Below are 16,633 nucleotides of genomic sequence, written 5' to 3'. Positions count from 1 at the left end.
GGGTCACTAGGAATTATAGCTACTACTAAACATACTGTAGAATGTCTGTATATACAATGTTCATAGCTGTTTTGTCATTAAACAATGCAAATAGTTTATTAACGATTCACATTAGAAACCTCTAATTTTATCAGTATTTTTCTACTATATTTAGAGGCATAATAATGCCTGTAAAAACATCCTTGTTTTTGAATAACTTTATCTATTAAAAAAAAACGCATCAAAATCCGTTGCGTAATTTTAAAGAAAGCATGCATAAACAGACAGCGGTAAGCGACTTTGTTTTATACTATGTAATGATAAACTAACAGCCTGTCCGACTTTGTACTAGCGACGGTATATCTTATAATAACGTATAAATTTTAACCATTCGTATCAATTTAACAAAACTATATTTCTTAACATACGCCTTTTTTCGACATATAAAAGGAGATATATAGGTACATAACTGTCTATCCTGTGATTTTTCTGTAGATATTATGGACACAAATCTCATACAAATACCCTTTAATACAAAGCTGTTAATTTTTAATTTTAAATACAAATTAAATTAATAATTAATTAATTGCTTCCATCAATCTCTCCTGATATATGTAGTAAACGTTGAGAAGAAAAGAGTCTGAAGCGCCAAATGATTCTCCTATATATGAGCGCCTTTTAAACTAAACTTTAAAACAACATATTCAGTTACATTGAAGCCTTTATCCGCTATTAAAATGTATTTAAAAACATATGAAATATTTTCATTGAATTATTTTTTATGTGAATCTGAATAAAAAAATATATATTCGGTTATCGACACCGTATAGTGGGACTCCCGTCATTTCCTCTCGTGGCGTGGTGCGGCGAGCTGGTACTGCCTGGCACGAGAAAAACAAAAGGCGGTGGATTTTGAACGGGCAGGGCAGAAGAAAGCTAGATTCGTGGATGAGCGGTAAAAGGATATAATTATATACAATAAGCGGATAAATAATATATGTATCGATTCGTAAATTAATATAGTGACATAAATTAATGTTATTAATTTATGTTTTATGTTTAATAAAAACGACAAAAATGTATACAATTATTTATATACCTACTCGTCAAAAATGATTATCAGGAATGTAGAAAAATACTAGTTAAAGTCTAGGATAGAGGAAAATATTACATACAAACTTCGGTCATGGTCAAGCAACATTTCTGAAAAAAATATTTGACAATATATTTGATAATGAGGTCGACCTATGCTTGCAAGTCACAACTCATTCCCGTCATTATATACAAAAACTAGGCCGAGGAATGAGAAGGCTGATTTTTGTGTAGGTAGGTGTATATTACTATTGAAATAAAACTAGTTTTAACAGATTTATGGTAAATCGCGTATATTAATTATTTTTATCATCCCGACGTGTCGAGCACTTTACAGCGTTCGTGTTCACGACTCACGGGTAGACTGATTATATGCTAAAAATAATTAATAGACGCGTTTTAAATCCGTTAAAACTAGTTTTATTTCAATGTGTAATAATCGCGAAATCTAAGAATAAAAAAAAAAAAATCTAAGACAACATTATGTATATTACTGCTTAGTAATATAGTCATGAAGTAGAGATATATGTGTATATAACGAGGAGTTAGGCATATACTCATTTCAGTCATGATGATATTAAAAATATAAGTCTAGTCGTTTACGTTCGTAATATATTTATCTCGATGTTCCATGAAAAAAAAATCAGACAGACGTCGCCAGTATGTACGATAACAAAATAAATCCTAGTTAGTTAGTAAACTTTTTGGTGCTTCGACATATGTATGTATGTATACGATATTTTCCGGCTAGTAAAGTTGATGTGTGCTTTTCTCTAGTATAGAAGGCATATACTACACATACAATTTTTTCTCTTGAATCTCTCTGCTTATTAACTGAAAACTGCACGAAATGTCTTGTGTACTCTTGTGTAGTAAGTAATCTTGGGTAGCTTAGAAGATGCGTTCAGATGGTGTGTTTCTTTTCATACTATGTACAGTAGATGTAACTTGAGTTTTTTTTTTTTTTTTAGGTTTAGGTTGGCGGACGAGCATATGGGCCACCTGATGGTAAGTGGTCGCCCTTCGACAATGAGGCTGTAAGAAATATTAACTATTCCTTAAATCGTCAATGTGCCACCAACCTTGGGAACTAAGATATTATGTCCCTTGTGCCTGTAGTTACACTGGCTCACTCACCCTTCAGACCGGAATTTATTTATTATTTTTATTTTATGACCGGATTTATTTATTTTTTCATTGTATATTTTTTAGTATTAGTACACTAACATAGTGTTTAAGTTGCTGTTGTTACTAACAAGTGGACTTTAATTGTCATAAATAAATAAATTATTATATATTATGTTTGCGGTTCTATCGAGCTCCTTTAAATACGTTCACGATGTAGCGAAAAATGAAAGTTCAGCCGGTTGACCCATGAACCTGCGGTTAAGAGTTTCCCTACAAAATTTGTGTCATGCAAACGCGGCTTAGCTTATGAACATACACATTAATCACTCTCAACAAACTAAATAGTACAGATTAATACAAAAAGTGAGCTGCCAGAAAGAGACAACACTAGTCTTTAGTGACTTTCAATAAATCACAAGACATACAATTTTGGTAAAATGCATTTATTTTATGCAATAGTCTGCAGGGGCGTTGGCCGTGATCCAGTCAAGGAGCGATGTGATGCGAGTGCTGACTCCGGGATCTTGAGAGGCGCAGAACCGGCCGTAGCTGATGATACCCGCGTTGTAGATCAAACCGTTCTGAGGGTCGGTGTAGAGCACGGGGCCGCCTGAGTCGTCCTGGGGATAAATATTTAGATCACGTTAAACATATAGCATAGCGATCAGGATATTAAATTGAAAATGATCACAACTTATTTTTACAAGTTAGTTGGAAAACATAAAGCTTTGACCCCGAAATACACCAAAAATATCCAAAAATTATTCTAGGGGTAAAATTATATATATCTTATATGTGAATAGAACTAAAATAAAGACTATTTTCTTAAGCTGTTGTGAGGCCAAGATATCATCCAACTAATCCTCATTTTGGCTACTTTTCGTATTCTTCATTTACCTCGAAAATTATTACTCAGAATAGTAATTGAAAATTCATAATAGATTAAAATATTCGTTAATGATGATGATTGATCCTTTATTCGACAAAGAACCATTTGCTGCATTATATAATCTGTTCCTTGTTCAATACTCTTAATGAATAATCTTAATTAATGTGACTCTTCATAAACATGGATGCAACCCTATTTTCTGAATATCGCAAAAACTTTTGCTTACCTGGCAAGCGTCCTTCCCAGCGGTATACGTGCACATCTGACGGGATGTTAGATTAGAATAACTCTGTCTACAAGTTGCCTGACTGACGACATTCAGATCGACTTTCCTCAGCACTCTCGATGTTTCGCCTCCAATAGACAGCGTTCCCCAACCTATATGGATTACGTGGAAATATAATATATAAAAAATAAACTCATCGATTGACCTCGCCTCGATTTATACTTGGATGAGTTAATTTAGATAAATGTATATATAGCCCTGGGGTAAGATTTGTAACCTTTTCAGTTGTAATGATTTTTTTTTATGTTGGTCGTTGGCGGACGAGCATATGGGCCTCCTGATGGTAAGTGGTCACCATCGCTCATAGACAATTAAGCTGTAAGAAATATTAACTATTCATTACATCGTCAATGTGCCACCAACCTTGGGAACTAAGATGTTATGTCCCTTGTGCCTGCAGTTACACTGGCTCACTCACCCTTCAAACCGGAACACAACAATACTGAGTACTGTTATTTGGCGGTAGAATAACTGATAAGTGGGTGGTACCTACCCAGACGGGCTTGCACAAAGCCCTACCACCAAGTAAGTAAGTATAATTGAAATTCGAAAACTGTTTTAACTCATGTACGGAGTGGGTAACAAACGTCCCCAACGAGACTGAGAGGGTACTAGCTTTTTAAGTAAGTATTCCTCTATGCACTAGAGGGCACTGTGCATCCTGGGCATCGGCGATTTTAACATACCCTACCTCCTCCCCTAATTAATTTGGGGGAATCGCGTAATGCATTTTTATAGTAAGAACAAAAAACTGTGAGAATTGTTTAGCTCATTTACTTACCTGCCATGGTAACCTTAGCCCCGTTGAAGTCGTAGTTGGCAAATTTAAACGGCAGACACACGGGAGCGACGTAGTCAGTGTACCTCATCTCTCCGACGATTTGTACAATTGCTATATCGTAGTCGTAATTTGATCTGTAAGAAATCATGATGTGCATCTAATTGTGCTAAAAAAATACAATGTACAAAGTTGATACTAGTCTTTGTGGTGATATATCTGATATATTAATAGCGTAAGCCGATTTTGTTACAGTTATCATGGCACGATAGCTGCACATTTTGAACAGCTATCATTTGAAGATAAAGTGGACTCTTTTGACTAATTGCATTTTACTTAATTGTTTCGATATAACAAACAAAATAAATTTTAAGAGCGAAAAAAAGCTACTGGCCGGTTAGGCTGTATAAGAAAAAAAAAGAAAAACATAAACAGATTCTAAGAAAATAGTTTTCGACAAACTCCAATTCTAACCGAACTAATATCTATTTGATATTTAATTAAATAACGTTTCATCATAATTTTAGCGCCAATTATAGAAGAGTGACGTGCAGCTTATATTGATATCAAATCAAAATAATCATAGCCTCATTTCTAAAAAATCTCGATGACATATGAATTCTATTAGATATTAGTGACAAAACAATGTATCGAGTTAAAGACCGGGGTTCAAGCTCATATGATATAACCCGTAGAAATCAAGATGGTCATTACTTACGCTGTGTATTGAGGATGAACTATTACTTTGGCGACTCTGAAGCCTTGCGTCTCCGATTCACCTGAAGGAAAAAAACAGACAGTTAAGACAAGCTCAAACTCAAACTCAAACTCAAATTCCTTTATTCAATATAAAAGCATTACACTTACTTATTGATTGTCAAATAAACACTACCACCGGTTCGGAAAAAGGAACACCCTGACCTGAGAAGAACCGGCGAAAGAAACTCAGCGGGTCTTTTTTTCTGTTATTTTTTTTTTTTTGTCAAATTTATAAGGTACATAGTAGTATATGATTAGAAATAGCCAGGAGGCGATCGTTTCATTCCCAAGGTGTGCTATCAAACATAAACTCGCTAATTGTATAGTAACCTTTTGCACACAAGCGTTCCTTAACAATTTTTTTAAATTTGGCAATAGAAGCATTTTGAACGCTTTCTGGGATCCTGTTGTAGAAGCGTATACATTGCCCCACAAAAGAGTTACTGACTCTATGCAGTCGAGTAACAGGAGTAACAAGATTGTGTTTGTTCCTTGTACCAATGTTATGAGAATCACATTTTCTCATAAAAACATTAATATTTTTCCGTACATACAAAACATTACAAAATATGTATTGAGAAGCAACAGTCAATATCTTAATTTCTTTAAATCTATGCCTTAATGATTCCTTGGCTCCTAGGTTATAGATTGCGCGAATAGCCCTCTTCTGCAGCACAAATATAGTTTGGATAGCGGCTGCGTTACCCCAAAGCATAATACCGTAGGACATTATACTATGAAAGTAACTAAAATATACTAGTCGAGCCGTATCAACATCAGTAAGTAATCTAATTTTTTTGACCGCAAATGCCGCAGAACTCAGTCTACCCGCCAATCCGTTTATGTGGGGGAGCCACTGTAACTTGCCATCAGTATAATAACAAGAATAACAAATGCATGCGTAATAAATCGAATACATAATAATATATGTCATGAGGTGTGCACCTATAGACATATTAATACTTACATAAAATGATCGTTAAAAACCCTATTTCTTCTATATTCTTATTGTAAAACCCACGCCTTTTGACGTGGTATATTGTGGAGTTATTAAAAAATATCATAGCTAATCGAAAACATGATGACATTATTCCTACCTGTTCAACACAAATAACTCAGAATTATCACAAATCTGAAAAATTCCTATACCAATCAGGAACGTGGAACGGTCATGAAAAATGCCATGTTATACGATTCCATTAATACCTTGAAAAATCTAAATAAGGAATCCTCAAAATATTTTGAGACTTGTAAATCTTAACGACATTGACAATATAATAAATGCTCATCACTTACTTCCAGTACTTATATCGAGTTCACCAACGACCACCCCCAAATTAGAAATCGCCTCCTTGACCACGCAATGGGCTGCCGTGAGGACGTACTTCTTGTCTATGATAACAGCTCCACATTTGATAGAACCTATGTCAGCGTACACGATACCAGCCATCATTGGAAGCTCTTTGGGTCTAGCTTCTGAGCCGCCGACGATTCTGTCCTAAAAGAAATTAAAAAAATGTGCAACATCCATTGAATGTTAATACTTGGCAAAATTCTCGTGTCCCTTTAGGATACAAGCTTTAGTTTCGATCCAACGTGAATTGTTAATTTTACAAGTGGCATAATACAGCCAACTTATGTAAGACTTACCTACGACGTGTTCCGACACGTGTCTAATTAATTGTATACAAATATGAAGCAGCTGATTAATCTCTACACCTTATCCGGGTTACAACCGCAAGGTTGGTTAGAGATCCACATGTTTTTATACCATAAACAGTTGGTGATGTTTACATGTATGTATATACTGTGAGTATCTGTAGTTTAGATTTTAATAAAAAAAAAATTATGACTTTAAAAAAAGGTTATATTTAAATGCGTTAAAAGAAACAAAGATTTTTACACTAACTTTTACTATTAACCTATAACATCATTTGACATTTGTCACAATTTATACGACATCAAAGCTTCTTACGAGATTCACTTGCAGAAAGCCCAGTAAATTAACAAACATGTACTAAATCAAATGTAATAAATCAATTGGTGTATTCAACTATTTAAAATGTTAAAATCCTATCTTACTAATCGTATTGCATGTAACCAGACGGGAAAGGCGCGAAGTGATCCTGAAAAAAATACATACGGCGTTCCACAAGGATCAATATTGGGTATATTACCATTCCTTGTTTATATTAACAATATCCATACTTTGAATTTACATGGCGATATTTCACTGTACGCAGATGAAGTGAGTATTGATTGATTTTTGCTAGGAGTTGTTCTTTATATGATATATGTTGTCGTCCGGCCTATTGAGCAATCAGACCAGCCAACTACACTAGATATATTACAGTGCACAATAATATGTTCGTAAATACAAGTCCGCTCTTTGTTCTTTCACTCTTATAATTCGATAGGCATTGACTTATTCACAAATTATTAAGAAAAACTAATAATAAAAATAAATTAATGTACGGTGTGATACACCACTACAGGCGTTTACACTTTACACGTCAAATAATAAAATTAACACTCCTACATTAATTTATCTTTAAAATGACAATAAAAATACAAAAAAAAGCAAAACAAGTTGTAATTCTTCTATCAATAAATTATTTGTACTCGTGTAAAAGTATTACATTTCACGTACATGCTTTGTAAATGCATGCTTGAATAATATTTGATTAATAGGAAAGGGCATGTTGTGTCATCTATTCACACATAATTCCAGATTCAAAAACCTGGAATATTTCCAAAAAACCCTCGGGATATCCCTCTTGACATCCAGCTAACGACGCAGTCAACTACTTTGAAATGATGATCGCAATCCCTTAAGTGTAATCCTAAATATATTTTTCTGAACTAATAATGCCTTAGTACCTTTTAAAATTTAGTACAGTTTTATTCTTCATTACAGTTTAGTGTTATACGACTAAGTTATTGCTTTAAAATATTGCTTACCAATCTTCGATATCCACAAGAGCAAGTTGGTGGCGTTGTGATCGGCTGTGCCCTAAGTTCGCACATGAATTTCCCTCTTGTACTACTTGTCGAGGTTATGAGTCCTGTCAGAATTACATCATTTGAATGAAAACGACAAAAAATTGTATTATCTATTCATCCACAAAGGCAAATTAGTAGAAGTGGAAGCAGTTAGCATGAAATTTTGTACTCTGACATTAGATAAGGCAAACAAGATGCATTCTGTCATTTTGAGATAATGCATAGTTTACATTGTTATATTTAGCCTTTTCCCAGTCAAATTAAAGAGTAATGAAATATCATCAGCATACAATACAATGTCATAAATAACTTTTACATAAAAAGATCATTTATAAATAACAAAAGCAAGAGGGGACCCAAAATTGAGCCATATGGAACACCTATTCTAAGAGCAGATCCAAATGAAACTTTTTCTTTAAAAGACTCCTAATAAATTATTTGATTCAACTATGAAGCAATAAGGTCAAAAGCTTTTCTATTAAAACTGTATTTTTTTTATAAAAGCATTACTTGCTCCACACAATCAAAAGCTTTGGATAAGTCACAGAATGCGCTAATAGCATTCCTCAACTCACATAAAAACTGTCTAGATAGGTATATGATAAAGAAAATAAATATACGTCTACCGATATAGTTAAACTTAACCCACGGTCATGAAATTTTGGTCTGTTAAAATAAGTACAATAGTGAGTAGGTACGTAGGAAGCACATAGTGTAGTAGCCTTACCGACGCTAATCCTCTGACCAGTGGACACCGCGCTAACCGTTCCGCGCCCACAATAAAACTCCGCCTGCGCTAATTGAGGGTCTCCAGACCTTGATATGAGCAGACGGTCCATGGAACATGATGTAGTCTGAAAGGGTAATGTATCACATAAATGAATACTTTTTATTTCTCACCAAATCAATTACACATGTTTAACAATTAATTAATATTAGTATATTTCATACAAAGCGACAGCTTATGTATATAAGCAGTAACTACATTTTTCAAGTCTAATTAAATACACTTAAACTCTACTTTTTATTACTATTATTTGATTACTTTTGTCCTTAAAGGAAAGGACGGTCTTGCGCTTTTAATAAAAAAAAATACTAATATATATAAATGACCCAATAATTTCATTAATGAATTCAAGACACAAACAAATTATATGTTTTCCTCAACTTACACATATATTGAAATTCTTTATAACCATGGGAACCAAGCCTAAACAAGACTTAATATATGACATTTAATTTTAAATTACTATCACTAATATATACCAACATGTTACATTACCTGTGGTAGATCAATGTCAGTACAATCCAGTCTACAATTGTACCCGGCTGGGCACTGAGCCTGCCACCTGCACTGTACGCCTGGCTGGTAATATTGCGGGTAATTTGGACTGTACACATAATACGTGATACCTACATCAACCTGAAAAATATACAAATCACTGTAAAGAACAGTCAGTGTGCATCAATGTATGATTATTGACCGCGCGCGCGGAAATTACTCCTAGGTATAAGCAAAGATGTTGGCGATTGTTTCCTAACTAGGTAAAATTCAAAAGTTTTTTGCCAATGTATTTGATTTATAATGGGATCCAAGAAATAGTTCATAATTATTCAATTGAAAAATTTAAAAGTCATCATGTTACATACAGACAAAGAGAAAAATCTCGATGAGTTTTTTTCGCGACTTCTTTTCAGATCTGAGGATCATTGACATTCTTACATTACAGTGTGGAACTAACGGCGGTAGGAAGTTGACTCTTGTCAGACATAATTTTGACAGAGACTTAGATAACTTTTGATAGTCATGACTCGAAACTCTTTAGCAGAACCTCGAAATCTAGCTGACCAATGTTGAGAGAAATATTTTATTTATTTTAATAAGTTATACAATTTTAAGAGGTACTACAACCTCAATAACAAAAATAAATCTATATTTTATATACTTCTTTTGTTTTCTTTTGACTGTACTTTCATTTCCAATATAGTATAAAGTCATATAAGACAAACTTACATTTCTCGCGAAGTCGCAGTTAGGACTTTGTGCAGCTACATATCCAGTCAGCAGTGCTGAGACTATTGCAACTAAATACATCTGGAATTAATCAAAAAAAAGTTTCTCTGATCCTTTTGAAGATTATATTTGAGGTTGCAGTACTCCTCACCCAGGTGGGTTGATAGATAACGATAACCACAACATGTTGTCTGTCGCCGAACGAGCGCTAATCGTTTGAATAAAAAAACATAAAAAGTTAAAGTTATATCTTTATACTGGTGGTTGTGATGCGCGGCTTATTAAGTTTTGCTTAGTGTAACACGATTCTATAGGATATATATTTTTTTACTATTGTTTGGATATATGTGACAGTTACATTGATTTTCTTTTAAAAATATTATCGTTACAGTACATCATAAACATAATTTACCAAAGCTAATTAATCTTTTACCCTAAGCTTTATATTTCTTTCGATGGTCATCAACGGAATCTACGTAAAACTTAAGGTTTTCTATGCATGATGAGACAACAACTTTATAGGCATGATTTGCTTTATGAAGCAAGCATAAAGTAAAGTATAGTAAATAAGTATAAAAAAGATTTATGTTTTTTTATTCAAATATTTTTTTGGTTAGTAGTTTAGGATTGAGTCTATAGTTGTTGAGGTCTGAGAAAAAACCAAATTTTAATATTGGAATTCTATTATAATGTTCAACAGGATGGAAATATACCATGTTTAAGAAAGCTGTTAAATATATTTTGCAAGATAAGATGCAACGACATCGTTATTTGAATTAGTTACTTTGATAGAAATACCTCCCAAATCATCAGATTCCCTTATTTTGAAAATTGAGGCAAGTTCCCGTTGATTATTTTTAATTAAAATTATTTTTAGAAACTACCATTATTGTTTTTCTAAGTAAGCAGTAAGCATACTTCAAAACATAAGTTTTTAAGTAATTATATTATTAAAGTCAATTCAATTTGTAATATCATGCCTTGTGACATAATTATCATAATAATTCTTCTTAATAAAAGATAGATCCGTTGTTTTTTTCCATAGATAAAATAATAACACTTACGATTTTCGGCGCCAGCCAACTGGCTGGTTTTGAATATAATAATTATCGACTACATATATTATATGCATAAAGAATGAAATGTTATCTACGTAAATAATTAACATAACAATATAATCTAAATATGTTTTGCACCTGTGTAGATATTTAACATTTGTTATTATGTTCGCCTGTAATTGAAATGCTGGTTATACACTTCCTAAATAATTTCGGACACATCCTAATACCCAATTTCCGTCTATATATTTTTTTTAAATGTGAAACAATGGCGTAAGAATTTACCCTAAAAAAAGGAAAGGTAAATTATAAAAAATCAAAACGTCACATTTCCCGCCAACATTGACAGATTGAGAGAAGCGTATTAAGTTGTTATACGTTCTAAACTAACAACAATATAAAAGAAAAATATCAGTGTATTTATTTGCTCATATAACAGGCTCGATTTTCACCGGTCATGTGGTTTTGGGAAATACTTAGTTACGCGAGGACTCGTGACAGCGATGCTCTGCATGGACCCAGCCTGGTCAGCCTTCTTCTGATAGACTGGCGCGAAGCCGGAACGGGATAGGGTATATTCCGCAGGGCGTAGCAGACACACTTATGAGTACTCATAATATATATAAAAGAGGAAAAACTCACAAATCATGATCGCTACAAAGAGTGGCAAGAATGCTAGGAACAATTCTAAATCTCATCGGAAACTCCATCAATGAAGTTATTACTTCGAACCGGATATAATAATATAAAAGATTTTTAATTTTAAAAAGAAATACGATCAATAGTATTTGGCAACCCTAGCAAAGAAAACAAACTTTTAGCTATCAAATAGTAAATACATTTATTGAATAAGATAAATATAAAATTACATATTGTTTTTATATTCGGCACCTTTATTGTATAAACTATGAGGAACATTGTCGCAGATGTGGTGGCGATTTACTCCGCAATAACAGTGGCATTCAACCTTCCAGCCGACTATCGTTATGACGCTTCGCCAGACCGATCAGTTAGAAGGGGATATAGCTCAGTGGTAGAGCAATCGATTGCAGATCGATAGGTCCCTGGTTCAAATCCGGGTGTTCCCTAGCTTTCTTGTCACGGAAGCGCGTAATGGGTTTTTCCAGCAAGAAAAAAAAAGACCGATCAGTTAGGCTATTCTGTGACAAGAAACTCGAATTTCACCGTTGAATACATGCTTTAAATGTCAGAATGACATATGCGACATTGACTTTACATTATAAGTGTATAAATATATATATTTAGTTGTCAATATTTCAGAATCGAGCTACAGCTGGCAAATCTTTTTCCACGTTTTAAAAGATAGCATTAGAGAAGCCGTCTTCTATTTCATGAGATGACGTCAAAATTATTAATTGGGGATAGATCGCACCCACACAGTCTATATTTTACAGCTAACCATCAATACTTTGTATACTTGTCTTCCGGTATAAATTCTAATGTATCAGTTTGTACAGCCCCAAAATTTATGACCATTTAACATTGAGCAGCAAATTTGCCAAACTATAGGTACCATCAAGAGTAAAAGCCAAAAAATGGAGCTCTTTACCTGCACACGTGTTCACTTGCTTTTATACCCTGGTGCCTTCATACGAGACGTGAAGAGGCATATTGTGGGCCGGCATGGCGAGGGTGACTAGCGCAGCTCGTTCTTGCTGTGCGCTCTAGTCGTCTTCGCGTTTGGACTCAATTTCCATTTACCATCAGGTGGAGTGGAGTCATATGCCTGCCCCGATAATATAAAAAAGAGTTAGATTTTATACCAGGGCAATTTCAGGCCATACCGGGGAATATCCGTACTAAAATTAATAGCTGTATCTTCAAAGGACTTAGACACACTAATTACAAGGGACATTACATCTTAGTTCACACGGTTGGTAGCGCATTAGACTTTTAAGAAACTTAATATTTCTAACGGTACCAATATCAATAGGCGATGGTGTTTACTCAGCATCAGGTGGCGCAGTTATCTATCCGACTAACTATTGTATATAATGAAGCCGAAACAATAAATACAATTAGGTTGACAAATACTTTCTTAATAGGAGGTGTTACGTATAGTATTTTTTTTTTTTTTTTTTTTTTTTTTTTCTTTTTTTTTTTTATGGCATAGGTGGCAAACGAGCAGGAGGCTCACCTGATGGAAAGTGACTACCACCGCCCATGGACACCTGCAACACCAGGGGACTTGCAGGTGCGTTGCCGGCCTTTCAAAAAGGAGTACGCTCTTTTCTTAAAGGTTCCCATGTCGTATCGGTTCGGAAAAACCGCCGGCGAAAGCTGGTTCCACAAAGTGGTTGTGCGAGGCAGAAAATGTCTGAGAAATCGCGCTGTTGTGGATTTTCGGACATCAAGGTGGTGCGGGTGAAACTTAGAATTTTGGCGAGATGTCCGAAGGTGAAATTGAGCAGCCGGGATTAATCCGAACAATTCCTCGGAACATTCCCCGTGAAAAATTCGGTAGAATATGCAGAGTGATCCGACATCTCTACGCAAAGCCAAAGGATCAAGGAGATCGGAAAGAGCTTGATCGTCGATAACTCGAGCCGCTCTACGTTGGATGCGGTCAAATGGAAGGAGCTGGTACTGGGGAGCACCCGCCCAGAGGTGAGAGCAGTACTCCATGTGAGGCCGAATTTGCGCCTTGTAAAGTTTAAGGCGATGGGCCGACGTGAAATACTGTCTCGCCTTGCTGAGCACGCCCAGCTTTTTTGAAGCCAATTTGGCTTTGCCTTCCAATTGACCGCGGAACTGAACGAGGCTCGAAATATCAACGCCAAGTATTCCGATACTACCTGTAGCGGCTATCGGAATGTTCTCAAAACGTGGAGATACGACAAATGGTGTTTTTTTAGCGGTTAACGCGCAAACTTGCGTCTTTTTGGGGTTGAAATGGACTAGATTTAGCCGGCCCCAATTCGAGACTTCGTTTAATGAAGACTCGATTTCAGACACAAGTTTGTTCCGGTTCTCTTCGACGTTTTCCCGAGAAATATTAGCGCGGCCGGTGTATAAGGTGTCAACGGTACTGTCGTCTGCATAGCAATGAATGTTCCCGATTTGCAACAAATCATTGATATGCAGAAGAAACAGAGTGGGTGATAGAACGCAGCCTTGTGGAACACCAGCATTGACGAATTTTAAGTCAGAGCATGCACCGTCGACAACGACCTTGATGCTCCGATCTGCCAAAAAGCTGGTAATCCAATTGCATAATTTCCCGGGAAGCCCATAGGAAGGAAGCTTCGAAAGAAGCGCTTTGTGCCATACACGATCGAAGGCCTTCGCTATGTCCAAGCTGGCTGCTAATGCCTCCCCCTTGCTCTCAACTGCTTCAGCCCACCTGTGAGTAAGGTAAACTAGAAGATCACCGGCTGACCGACCCCGACGGAAACCGTACTGGCGGTCGCTAATCAGCTGGTTCTCCTCTAGATACCGCAGGAGCTGGCAGTTTATAAGGGACTCCATTATCTTGGAGAGCAAGGAGGTGATGGCTATAGGCCTATAATTGGACGGGTCTGAGCGGTTGCCTTTTTTAGGGATCGGATGCACCAAAGCTGTCTTCCAGGAATTCGGGACGACGCCTAATGTGTAGGATTGCCGGAAAAGACGCGTTAAGACCGGTGCCAACTCGGGAGCACATGTCCGTAGCACGATTGGAGGGATACCATCGGGTCCGCTCGACTTATGAATGTCCAAGGAAAGAAGTGCTTTACGAACTGCACTTTGCCGGAATTTAACCTCCGGCATCGTGGTATCACATCGCGGAATTGTTGGTGGAGATTTTCCTTGGTCATCCAGAGTCGAGTTCGACGCGAAGAGAGAGCCTAAAAGATCAGCTTTCTCTTTCGCGGTATGGGCCAATGACTCACCGTCTCTGTGCAGAGATGGAAAAGATGGCTGACAGAAATTCCCTAAGACAGCCTTAGCGAGAGACCAGAACGCTCGTGTTCCTGAAGGGAGACGCACCAGTCTCTCGCCAATTCTGCCAATGTACTCCGTCTTCGCCCTAGCAATCACGTTTTTGAGGGACCTAGAGGCAGAGTTGTATTCCTTTTTAAATGCGCTGGTATTTACATCACGAGACGCAGATGCATTAGCCCAGGTTTGATAGCGTTCCCACTTTCGGCGTGATGCCGTTTTGCAGAAGCGACCAAACCAAGGCTGGGACTTGCCACCGATGGGTACTGCAGAGTAAGGAATGAATAGTTCCATACCCTCAAGCACCACATCGGCAACAGAGTCAGCAGCAGCGTTCGGATCATCCGGCGAGAAACAAATCTGCCCCCATGGGTAAGATGCAAAAAAAGACCGCATCCCATCCCAATCTGCTGACTTGTAGTGCCATACTCGGCGGCACCCAACAAAGCGAGGCCGTGAGTACCGCACAACCGGCACTGTACTCCGGACGAGACAGTGGTCAGACGAGCCCAGAGGGGGATCGACGATAACGTGATAGCCATCCGGATGTGAAGTCAGCAGAAGGTCCAACAGGGAAGGTGTATGATCCTCCACATCCGGTATTCGCGTTGGCGATTTGACCAGTTGTGTCAGATCATATGCTAGAGCGAAATCCAGAACAGATCTACCCGCATGATCGGTGGTGCGTGAGCCGAGCCATTCTGCGTGGTGAGCATTAAAGTCACCCAGAATAATGATCTCTGCGGATGGAATCTGCTGAAGCACGGAATCTGTAGCCATTTGGACGTGCTCAACCAGTCGGTCGGTTTCGGCATTACCGCTATGGGACCTATAAAGGCACGCATAGATTCGCGGATGGTCATCGCAGTCTACACGCAGCCAGATAATCGATAGGTCCTGTCCTTCAAGGCTGCCGAGGCGTCGAGAACAGATATCATCTCTGACGTAAACGCATACCCCAGCTCGTGGTATAAAGGAATGTTCCAATTTGTACCCAGGGTACGAGAGAAAAGTCGTATCGGCAGGAGAAGATATCTGGGTCTCGGTTAGAAAGAGCAAGGCCGGCTTCGCCGTTTCCAGATGGTAGTGAACGGCGTTGAGGTTGGAGTTGAGTCCCCTTATGTTGCAGAAGTCCACAGCGAGGGTGGTAGGGGTTGCCTTATGATGCCTGCTCCGCTTGCCCCGAACAGTGGCGAGCGCAAAATTGCCCCCCCCAGAATTCGGAGGGCAGCCTGGGCATCCCTGCTCAGGTGGTGTATGTCCTGAGCATGGATGCCCAGAGAGGGATTCTCCACCGCTGTCGCTGATGGTACCCTCCTGGGGTAATTTAACCAAATTCTGCACAACCATCAAGTTTTGGGGGGGAGGGGGATTGGGCCTCCGGAACTCTCACTTACCGGACGAAACGCGGTAGCATAACTACCACTTTACGCCGATTTTAAGTGAGAGAGTGGTACTTCCCCGGGCGTGCCGGCCCATTCGGCTGTAACCCGAAGGTATACAGCGTGGCACTACCACTTGGAATACTGTTATAGTAACTGTAGCACATCATAATTCCTGAAAAAGAAAGCTATTTCACAGATTTTGCTATGTCTGGCGTGTATCTACGCTAGTTAAGCGCATATTCTGCAAACGACATTTGTAAAAGAGACTACACGTCTAAGTTATCGACAATTTTGAAGAGTTGATGAGAATGAATTAATTG

At 37.4% G+C, this 16,633-nt stretch overlaps 1 protein-coding gene and 1 non-coding gene across 3 annotated transcripts in view; one reads left to right on the top strand and one right to left on the bottom strand.

The window, feature by feature from the left end:
• Window positions 1–2,625: 2,625 nt before the first annotated feature.
• Window positions 2,626–16,633, bottom strand: part of LOC124540141 (venom serine protease 34-like) — a 37,076-nt gene continuing 23,068 nt past the window's right edge. The window contains exons 5-10 of one of the 2 annotated variants that reach the window (XM_047117587.1): window positions 7,873–7,976; window positions 6,208–6,409; window positions 4,871–4,931; window positions 4,156–4,289; window positions 3,315–3,466; window positions 2,626–2,819 (exon numbers count right to left, since the gene is read on the bottom strand). In XM_047117587.1, coding sequence (XP_046973543.1) covers window positions 2,643–2,819; window positions 3,315–3,466; window positions 4,156–4,289; window positions 4,871–4,931; window positions 6,208–6,409; window positions 7,873–7,976 — 830 coding nt within the window. In that variant the 3' untranslated portion in view covers window positions 2,626–2,642. The remainder of the gene's footprint in view (window positions 2,820–3,314; window positions 3,467–4,155; window positions 4,290–4,870; window positions 4,932–6,207; window positions 6,410–7,872; window positions 7,977–16,633) is intronic. The other variant, XM_047117588.1, reaches the window with a different exon arrangement.
• On the top strand, window positions 12,003–12,074 carry Trnac-gca. The gene has a single exon. It is a non-coding gene; the product is annotated as a tRNA-Cys (tRNA).

This window comes from Vanessa cardui, chromosome 24 (assembly GCF_905220365.1).
Source record: "Vanessa cardui chromosome 24, ilVanCard2.1, whole genome shotgun sequence".
NCBI classification, from domain to species: domain Eukaryota; kingdom Metazoa; phylum Arthropoda; class Insecta; order Lepidoptera; family Nymphalidae; genus Vanessa; species Vanessa cardui.
Note: the sequence above shows the minus strand (reverse complement) of the source record. Positions and strands in the feature narration are given on the sequence as shown.